Source organism: Osmia lignaria, chromosome 16, assembly GCF_051020975.1.
Source record: "Osmia lignaria lignaria isolate PbOS001 chromosome 16, iyOsmLign1, whole genome shotgun sequence".
In the NCBI taxonomy this organism is placed as follows: Eukaryota; Metazoa; Arthropoda; class Insecta; order Hymenoptera; family Megachilidae; genus Osmia; species Osmia lignaria.
This window is the reverse complement of record NC_135047.1, coordinates 239,243-249,930: the sequence shown is the minus strand read 5'-3', so window position 1 is coordinate 249,930 and position 10,688 is coordinate 239,243. Positions and strand designations below refer to the sequence as shown.

Below are 10,688 nucleotides of genomic sequence, written 5' to 3'. Positions count from 1 at the left end.
TTTACTAACCGTGCTGCGAAATATTAACTTTACGCGCCTCTCAAATCACAGAATGGCGAGCCAGTGGAATCCGAGGATACTTCCGGTTCAGCGAAGTTTTCATCTGCGAACCTCAGATCGACTGTGGCACTGACTTCACGATTTCACTCACAATCAAAGGATGAGAAAGTCGCGCACTAAGTCCCGACCCTCGACTCCTTTGCAGATTGAAATACGTGAATTTAAGAGTAACCGATAACCGTGGATTTGCCGGAATCCGTTAACGTTCTTCCTGTCGTACAAGGTGTACACTGTGTTACATTGAACTTGTCGCAGTGAAGTTGGCTACAAATTCACTAACGCATTCACGCCGCGTCGGTGAGTGAATGTGTGGCCAACTTCACTGCGACAAGTTCAATGCAACTCAGTGTACTCAAGGAAGAATTTAAGACTGCCAAGAGCGAGATCACGGCCCTCCAAATTGCAATGTAAAAATTGCCAGAGCACAGGCAAAACTATGCTGACTCGACCAGGTTTCCCCAGGAATCAACGACGTTTTGGATATGCCTGCGTAGAGCCATCTTCCGAGGGTACTGAGTCCTAAGATAGAAGGCTACTACAAGATGAAAGGGAGATGTCCAAGCTCGGGCTCTAGTCTCGACTTGCTGGATCGCAATCTTAAGACGGTTTTTTCCAGGAGGAGAGCCGTAGGCGAAAGCGTCCGTTCTGCTTGTCAGTTGAGACCAGAGTGTCGATCACTGGATCGACACTGAGCTCCTTCGATCCGGCGTTCGAAGGAGGGTATACGCGCACGCACTCCACTGTGACGAAAAAGAAGGGATAGCACGTACCATCGCTATAGTTTCGATCTCCCATGAAAAATCTATACTACTTTGTACTAAACTATGTAACTGTACGAATGTACGGTTACATATGTACGCTTTTTTGCGATGTTTCTGCTAGATTTAATGTACGCGTCTTCTTTTGCCCGCAGTATGTATTCTGGATTTCTAATAGGCATTTCTAATAGGTGTTGTTCCGTGAAGAACACACGGGACCCTATACCATAAATTTATATTCTTTTCTTTTTTTGTTATTTTCCACGACACTACGAATTGACCAGCCATTGTTAAACCCCTGTACCGTTTCTTAATGGCTAACATGCCAAGGGTCAACTTCGTGGTTCCGTTGGAACCTTTACTAAACTAGGATTTTCCATTGAGCGTTACTAACAATAGCTATGCCTTCGAGTGCAAATTTGTACACAGAATGACATCTGGAATGCAAACCGCTAGCACGTTTATGACGCGCAAGCCTGCAGAGTCATTTTTGAGTCAGTTCATTTATAAATCCTGTAATTTATACTTTGCCGAGTTTCTCTGTCCTCAACGACTAATTGCATGTGTCGTAAACGTAAATTTCCAAAGGGCCTTGGGACCGGGCCTAATGGCCATCATCGGGGTCGGGTTACGGAACCCAGGCCCGGTGACGGTTCCATCCCGTTGACAAATTCCCACACCCTCGCTTCCCACACCACTTCCACTGATACCCTACTCCGCACGGACCGCGTTTCGAACGTACGGGGTGGGTGGAGTCAGTGAATCTGTAGGGTTGTTGAATAACTAAACACTCGCAACAATAACGGTATTTATTTAAGTCTTATTACGCGTCGCGTCTCTTTGCGCGTCAGTCTTCTCTTGTTCTAGTGGCGCCGTCGAGTCGTGTCGCCAACCTGTGCGCACAACTCTGTCTCGGCCTAGAAAAGTCCCTAGGCTGCCGCCACACCTCCCCCCCGCCAGTACCGACGCTATGCGGAGGGAAATACAATTTAGAATATGAGATCCTTATTATGCTTACAACAAAATACAATATAAAATGAGTCGACATATCATATGCTTATATCTACGATAATTCTTTACACAAAATATAGATTAAATTTGTAATAACACGCTTATGTCTACGATAACTTTTCTTAATATATATAAAATATGAATTAGGCTTGTAACAACGTATACATTATTAATTGCGCAAAAGAAATAATGAATGTAGCTTAAAGATATTAGTAAATATTAACAGATATTGTGACAATCTGTGTGATCCTATCTGCGGTAAATATTATCAGTCTTGCTAAATGTCTTAATACTGTCTTTCATTGTGAAATGCACGCGTTTCTTTTGAGCTTCTACTTTGGTTAATGACTTGAACGTAGCTTCCACTTGGACAAAAGCTGGTTTTAACCTATCTGTCGCCACCTTAACGTTTTTATTTTCTACCTGAATAGTAAATTGCTTTTCGCCCCGCTCGACAACTCTGTGTGGACCCGAATAGGGTGCTTGCAAAGGTTTTTTTACACCCTCCTGTCGCAAATATACATGGGACGCTGTCGCCAAGTCTTTAAAAATGAATACTCCTTTTTGGCCGTGTCTTACCGGGTCGACTGGCTTTATCTGACTGATCTTTTCCTTCAGCTGCTGCACAAATTGCGAGACTTCTGTTTCTGCGCCCCGGATCAGGAACTCTCCGGGTAACCGGATTGCTTCCCCGTAGACCAGCTCGGCCGCTGATGTTTTAAGGTCTTCCTTGAAGGCTGCTCGGGTCCCCAGCAAAACCCAGGGCAAAGTCTCGGTCCAACGCTCGTTCCCGTGGCATTTGATTGCAGCTTTTAATTGCCGATGCAACCTCTCCACGATTCCGTTGGATTCCGGGTGGTACGCCATGGTTCTCAGGTGTGTTGTGCCTAGGATGCGAGCCAATGCGTTGAAAAGGTATGACTCAAATTGCCTACCTCGATCAGTGGTAATCCTGAGAGGAACTCCAAATCTTGAGATCCATCCCTCCAGGAACGCCTGCGCCACCGTCTCCGCCGCAATATTCGACAGCGGAATCGCCTCTGGCCACCGTGTGAATCTGTCGATGCAGGTCAGGCAATATTTGTATCCATCAGAAGGAGGGAGCGGCCCAACCAAGTCGATGTGGACATGCTCAAATCTTCTCGAGGGCGTTGGAAACTGCCCTATAGGCGGCTTGCAGTGTCTGCCTATCTTCGCTCTCTGACACGGAGCACATTGCCTGGACCACTCTCTAACATCCCTCTTCATCCTGGGCCAAACAAATCTATCCGCTACCAGTCTTGCCGTTACCCTGGCCCCTGGATGGCTTAGGTTGTGTATCGCTGCGAAAGCCTGTCTTGTGTAATTTGCCGGAAGGAAAGGCCTCTCTCTTCCCGTAGAAATGTCGCAATATACTTCTATCTGCGTATCGGGTAACACTATTTTTTTTATTATGAGCGCCGTGTCAGACCTTCTCAATCTTTGTAATTCTTCGTCTGTTTCCTGGTCCCCACCCAATGCGTTGTAATCTATGGCTGTTGTTACCTCCGAAATCCTTGATAAGGTATCCGCTACCACGTTATCTTTGCCGGTCACGTGACGTATGTCTGTTGTAAACTGTGAGATGTACGACAAATGCCTGAACTGCATGGGTGAGCACTTCTCTAATTTCTGCCTGAAAGCATAAATGAGCGGTTTATGGTCGGTAAACAGAACAAAATTTCGACCTTCGAGCATATGTTTAAAATGCTTTATAGCCTGGTATGCCGCCAACAGTTCTCTATCGTACGTGCTGTACTGCGATTGCGGCTTATTAAATTTCTGACTGAAAAATGCCAATGGCTGCCATTTCCCGCTGACACGCTGCTGAAGTGAAGCGCCAGCGGCCAAGTCCGACGCGTCCACAAAAACGGCCATCTCGGCTTCTTGAGATGGGTGCGCTAACAATGCTGCGTCGGCGAGGGCCTCTTTGGATTTGCCAAATGCCCGTTCCGCTTCCTGAGTCCAGACCACCGCCTGCTTTCCTTTTCCTGCTCCCTTAGTTGCTTCCTCCAACGGGGCCAACACACCTGCGATATTGGGCAGGAACCTTCTGTAGAAATTAACCATCCCGAGGTAACGTCTTAACTCGGTGACAGTTTTTAGCTGTTTAACGTCCCTTATAGTTGCTACTCTTTCCTCTGGGGGTTTAATTCCTTCCTTGTCCACGGAGTATCCTAGGAACGTCACCTTCTCCCGGAAGAAATTACTCTTCGCTAGATTAATTACAACTCCATATTCTTGGAGGCGGGCGAAAAGCTGTTTCAGGTGCTGCTTATGCTGATCTACGTTCTTAGATGCGATTAATATGTCATCTATATACACAAAACAGAAGTCCAACCCCCTTATTACTTCGTCCATAAACCGTTGAAAGGTTTGCGCAGCATTCCTTAAGCCGAATGTCATGTAACAGAATTCGTATAGGCCGAACGGAGTGATGATGGCGGTTTTTGAAATATCCTGCTCGGCAATTGGGATTTGGTGGTACGCTTTAACCAAATCCACTGTGGAGAATACTGTTTTTTCGTATAAGTTTTGTGAAAAATCCTCTATGTGAGGGACTGGGTACCTGTCCGGAACGGTCCTAGCGTTGAGGCCCCTGTAATCACCGCACGGCCTCCATTCTTTATTCTTTTTGGGAACGAGGTGAAGGGGCGACGCGCAACTGCTCTTTGATGGCCTTATCACGCCCAGTTGCAGCATCAACTCAAATTCCTTTTTGGCAGCCCTCAGCCTATCAGGTGCCAATCTTCTTGCTTTGCTGGCTAACGGTGGACTTGGCGTGGTCACTATGTGGTGTACCGTCTGATGCTTGGGCGATTGGAAATGCTGCACCGGTCTAGTGATGCTGGAAAATTCTCGCAATAGTTTAATAATGAAGGGGTTAGAATGTGAAATGGACTTGACGGAGTCTGAGGCAAACGCCAGTCCTCCTCTTACCGCCAGCTTAGTCTCTTGATCGATCAGCTGCGCACCCTTCAAATCTACCAACAACCCATAATGTGTGAGAAAATCAGCTCCAATAATGGGCTTGGCCACGTCCGCAAGCAACATTTTCCACGGAAAACTTCTCCTCAGCCCGAAGTCGACGGTCACTGTCCAGTCGCCATAGGTTTTAATTGGCGTGCTATTTGCTGCGTACAGCACGAAATCGCTGCTTTTTCGCCGTTCGCTGTGCCATTTCGCAGGAACCACGCTCACGTCCGAACCGGTGTCTATCAGGTATTCAAGTTTAGAGGCTCGGTCCTGCAGGAAAAGGCGGCACGATCTCGTTGCCGTTCCGATTACCCCCATGCCGGTCCGGCTAATTAGTTTCCCGAAGCCGATGGGGCGTATTTGCAGGGCGGAATGCATTTATTCGCTTGTTCCCCCCATTTATAATGATACTAGCAATCATCATACCTTTTCTTTGACGTCTGAGCGCGCTTTGCACTCGGGCTTCGGCCGCGTGATTTTCCGCGCCCTCTGTACTTCCACGGGCTTCTTGACCGACGCGCCATCTGCTCCACCATTTTGGTTAACTCTTCTACTTTCCGCTCTAGGGCGGACGTCGCAGAGGGTCCTTCCACCGCCGCCATCTTGTCCCCGGCGCACGTGGGGCTAATTCGTACACTTTGTCTGCCAAAACTATGGCGTCTTCCAAAGGTGCGGTCTCCTGGGTAGCCAGGATAGCTTGCACCGTTTGTGGCAGCCTGCTAGACCAAATGCTTCTTAAAAGCTTTTCAGGTACCGCTTCTCCTCCCAGGCCTTTTAGATGCCTCAAGAATTGGCTGGGCGAGCGATCACCCAATTTTTCCTTTTCCAGTAATTGCCGGAGCTTTTTGTCTTCCGACTGCGACAACCTGGCGATTAATTGACGCTTAAGCGTATCATACCTGTCCGCAGCTGGCGGGTTCTTGATTACATCGGCCACTTCCCTCGCGTAGCGTCCCTCGAGGTTGCCGACGACGTAGGCAAATTTTGTGGCATCCACCGATATCCCGGCCACATGAAACTGGCCCTCCAGCTGCGCAAACCACGTCTCGGGTTCTTCCACCCAAAACGGGGGCACCTTGACGCTAACCGCTGCGACTGACGCATTACCGGCTTCTTCACGCGGCATAGTCTGTCTTTTTTTTTTTTTTTAATTTTACACAACCCGCGCGATTAAAGCAAAATGTCTCTTTTCACTCACGTCGGGGTCACCAATTGTAGGGTTGTTGAATAACTAAACACTCGCAACAATAACGGTATTTATTTAAGTCTTATTACGCGTCACGTCTCTTTGCGCGTCAGTCTTCTCTTGTTCTAGTGGCGCCGTCGAGTCGTGTCGCCAACCTGTGCGCACAACTCTGTCTCGGCCTAGAAAAGTCCCTAGGCTGCCGCCACAAATCTATCATCTCATTGGTGAAAGATTTACCAATCAGGTAGTGAAGCCGACTCCCACGATTTGCGAAAGTCGAGAAACTCTTGAAGGAATCAGTCTTCTAGTAGTTCAAACTAAAATTCACGAGGAGAAACATCTTACTCTCCTCAAGGGAAACATTATCTTCCTGCGTATAATAGTAGTCAAATACTTGTCGATCACGTTGTGACGGGTACGCGAGCCCGACCCCCACCATACCACCAGCGAGGCGCAGCACAGCGCCGCGACTGCGAGAGGGCCGCGAGCCGCCTGGCGGAATATAAGGCGGCCCGCGAGGCCTAGAGAGCGAGTCGGCTCTGTACCGAGATAGCGAATCGTAGCGAACACGCACCGTTGCAACCGCCGATACGAACGAGCCAAGCATAACTCCTTTTTGTATTCCTGCTTCCTCCACGGCTCCGGGACGGTTTGGTGAAATCCGGCCGCCCCGCCGAACGGCCGATAACCTACGCACGCGGAAGGCCTGTCTGACCTTCCAGCATCTTTGGCAACCCCTGACCTTCGTTCTGCCCTGGCGGAAGCGACCAGCAGACGGGACAAAGGTCCTCTGGCCAGGCCCGAGGGACGGCGTTCGCCAACTGACCAAGGGAACCATTGCTACGGCCACTACCGCTCCTACGACCCCTCATCCCGTCTACCCCACTGCGAAACGTTGTTCACGCGATCGCATCTAGACATTAAGACTCGCGCCGCGAACCGTAGCTATAAGATCCGCGACTATACTAGTAAGACCCGCGCCGTTAACCGTAGATTTAAGCCGCGTTTAATAGATGTAAGACCCGCGTCCGAACCGCGTAGAATTAAGACCGCGCCCCGACACCGCGACCAGCCACAGTCTAAGAACTTAAGATTTCCGCCGCATCACCTGTAAATCGTTAGTAAGTAAGGTAATTTAAGAATAAACACGTTTCAACCCATATCCAACCGAGTACTCATTCAGCGAAGAACCTTGAACATCCGTCTGAGCCGCCCTTCCTCCCGGTCCACCGCAGGACCGTCACAACGTCAATCTATTTTTTACCATCAATAGTCTTTTTTTCGCAATTAAATAATTCAGTTTTACCTTATATATGTCTACATTCTTGAACTTTTAACCAAAACACATCCTCTCCTATCATCTTAAACGGTCGTAGGGACGTAGGTGTTTAAAGTTATCGGTGTGACATCGAATAGAGATTTACGACCTCTGTTGACTCGGCTCTCAACGCATCCTATGGCCGTAGCTTTGCGCGTACTTTACGTAAAAACAGGTGTTTATGGTAGCGGCTGTCCAATATTTCCGAAAGCATGCATTCTTCGTAGATACGCGTTAGGAAAGGTTCCATATGATTTGTCTAAAACGCGTCGTCCTTATTTACGCGGATCATATGTACCTCTGTTGCGTTATATGCAACTAACCTTGTACTTGGTAGAAATGCTGGTGCTTTCTATTCATTTGTGTAGGCGTTTAGTGGAAGGGGAAGGCGGTGAGTCTCCCTGGACGTCCTTAGCTCAGCGACCGCTAGGTGGCAGCGGGATTTGGGTTTGTTCTCGCTGGCAGTCCCCCGGCATGCGATTCAGATATATACGAGTTCCGAAAAGCGGAGTTATAGGCGTCTGGGGTCGGATCGCCTGTCGTCAGCCGACGAATCAGACACTGACGAGTCTGGCAGACGATCCCGAGACGAAAATGCCTTGTTCCGTTTCTACATTTGTTCTATATCTTTCTTATCGAAGATGTTCCGTAAGTGACGTATTGTTTCTATTGCGTTGATCGCTGTCAAATTCTCAACAGATAGTGGGCATTTCAATTCCAATAAACCGTCATCGTCGATAAGTCCATCAAGGGAGCACTCAAAAATGGAATGTCGTGATCAATAAACAATCTACAAGTTCGAATCCTTGTTTTCATTGCGTGTTCTTTTTTTCAATGTGTTCTTTATCGCGGCTGTGTTTCATAGCAGCAGTATCAACAGATGGAGGATATAAAATGCTTTTTACTATTACTGCACAGGACATTGTTTGTCTCATGCGACACACTGCTCCAAAATTCGAAGCAGTTAGTGTTCCGTCGAAACGGTTCATATCGGCGCCGTGTCGCCAGCGCTCGGTACAGCAAGAGGAAAAAAAAGACTCGCGACAACGCAAAAACGAAAACGTTCAGTTCTATCGTGTGTCTCGCGCAAATAACATCGTCAGTTCTATCGTGCGTCTCGCGCAAGCACCATCGGTCTTTCGTAGTTTTTCTCGAACAGTTCGGGACGCGTAAGAATCACGCGTACGTTCTACGTCAAACACGCCTTACAATGACAGTCGTTTAACGAATCAGGCGGCAGCTCGTCACACAGCGGTCCTGTCTCTTCTTGAGCCGATCCCTAGGAATCCGAGCCCTGCTCCTCTCGAATTTGAATGCGATCGTGTCTCTTCTTGAGCTGATCCCTAGGAGTCGGAGCCGTGCTCCTCCTGAATTAATTCGCGCAGTCGTGCCGCAGCCGATTCGCCAGCGTCGAGACCGTGTCTCCTATCAACGTTACTCGAGGGTCGACCCACACATGTACACACGCACACGCATACATTTGACGTGGCAAAGCCCACGTCTACCTTGTATTTCCTAAATTTCGAGAAGTTTTTTTACCTTCGGGTTTTTCCTCTCTGAGCCAATAAATTTTTCTCGTTGTTGGCTCAATTGATCGTGTCTTTATTTTGTTGATCCCTACCCTCTATTCTATTCTATCAGTTCAAATTTATTTAACTTGTAACGGGGTGGTCGGGTCGGTGCGCACGACGGTGCGCACCGCGGTCGGTTCCCCGTACCAGAGTTCGCTGGGTAAACAGGTTCGGTAAATAACGAGGCCGGTTTATATGGAAAAAGAGTTATTTATTCAGAAAAATATTAGCTATATGTCGGTAGTATATACAGTTGCGAGGGCTGGCTATTCCCGCTGGGATGTTCTGGCAGCCATCTCCTGCCTCAGGTGCTATAACATAACATCGCCAGGAGATTAGACGATGCGTGGAGCTGTTTCGTACTTAACCTTACTTACAGGACTTACTTGCTACGGTCAGAACCCGGTCCGTCATAGAAAATCTCCGCGGGACTTAGAATCTAACTGGTCTTACAATCTAACGCGGTTCTTATATTTCGCAACCACCTTACAAACTAAACGAGCGCGGGTATACGTGTGCGCGCGAAGCGGAACGCGAACGCAAAAGAACGACTAGCGAAAGCGTGTCGTGATACCGGACGCAAGAATCGGGAGATCAAGAAGGATTGACCCGATTGGGCCGACGGTGTTTTATTAAAAACGTCGCGCTTCGGTGGAGTTGCTGCCCGCTTGCCTTGTGCGGCTATCTTCTCGTTCGCCGAGGTAGAACCGAACAGCGGATGAGATAACGAGCAATCCTAGCCAGCCTGGGTAGCGCCACGAAGCTGGACGGGACCAGTTGCCAAAGACCGGATGCGGTGCCGTGTAGGCTAGCGTTCGGAATCCTGCGGTAGCATCGGCAGAGATTATGAACACGCACTAGCTTGGTCACCCTGGGTCGAAACCACGGAGATGATGGACGAGGCTAGGCGCCTACGGCTGCTAGACCTATGGGGAACTGCCAGGTCGTGATGTAGTGCAATGCCATGGTCCGACGGCCGGAGATCTCTTCGCCAGGTCAACCATGGCGTCGAGCCTCTTAGGAGGTCCTCTTGGGTTCGAAGCCCCGAGGCAACTCATCGATCGTCGCATCGATCGGTCCTACTTATAGTCTAGCTCACGGGAATGGAGATGCCGCAGCGGTGGGGGCGCGGCGATCCGCGGCTGTCGTCGCAAATTCGAATTCAACCGGATTCTAAGAAAACGGAATTTTTCCATGTTGAAAAGCTTTCGACACTACAGTTAGCATTTCCTCCATAAATCTGAATCGTTTTGGTCTCTTGTGTTCATTTCTATTGTACGATTTTTTGCGTTGTCAGTAAGCTTTTCAAAATGTTCCTTGCGAAGCTGAAGAAGTATATCACTCGGAAGATCTAGTCTTTGCGAATTTGGACTATAATATTTATCCGTTTCTTACACTAGCTTAAATTTTCTTCTCTTGCCATAGGTCATTCGGAATTCTTTCGTTTTCGCAACTTTTTTCTCCCGCCATTCCTCCATTCTCTTTACCAGTGGTGGAACGGTTTAGCACATGTTCTTATGCATGTGTTGTATTGTGTAACAGCCTCTGCAACTCTAGCATTGTAGGAACCTCTTGCACCAAAATTAATAAGTTTTCCACCAATCTCTTTGCAGATAATTGAATTGAATGTGTCTGCGGGATTGTTTGTGACATTAATTAACAAACTATCCGAATAGCAACTGAGGAATCGTATGGCTTCCTCGACTTTGTTATACGGACCATATAATTTCAAAGATGGAATGTAATTTTTTTCAGCTCTGTTTTCGTCTCACACACACGTATGGCTGCGG

At 48.2% G+C, this 10,688-nt stretch overlaps 1 protein-coding gene across 1 annotated transcript; it reads right to left on the bottom strand.

Annotated features, from left to right (window-relative positions):
- Positions 1–5,385: 5,385 nt before the first annotated feature.
- Positions 5,386–5,949, bottom strand: LOC117600704 (uncharacterized). Its single transcript, XM_034316451.1, has one exon. The coding sequence runs from the start codon at positions 5,947–5,949 to the stop codon at positions 5,386–5,388; it is 564 nt and encodes a 187-aa protein (XP_034172342.1).
- Between the last annotated feature and the right edge of the window lie 4,739 nt (positions 5,950–10,688).

What these genes read in the sequence shown, in the direction of transcription:
- LOC117600704 (XM_034316451.1), bottom strand. Translation starts at nt 5,949, where the DNA reads ATGCCGCGTGAAGAAGCCGGTAATGCGTCAGTCGCAGCGGTTAGCGTC.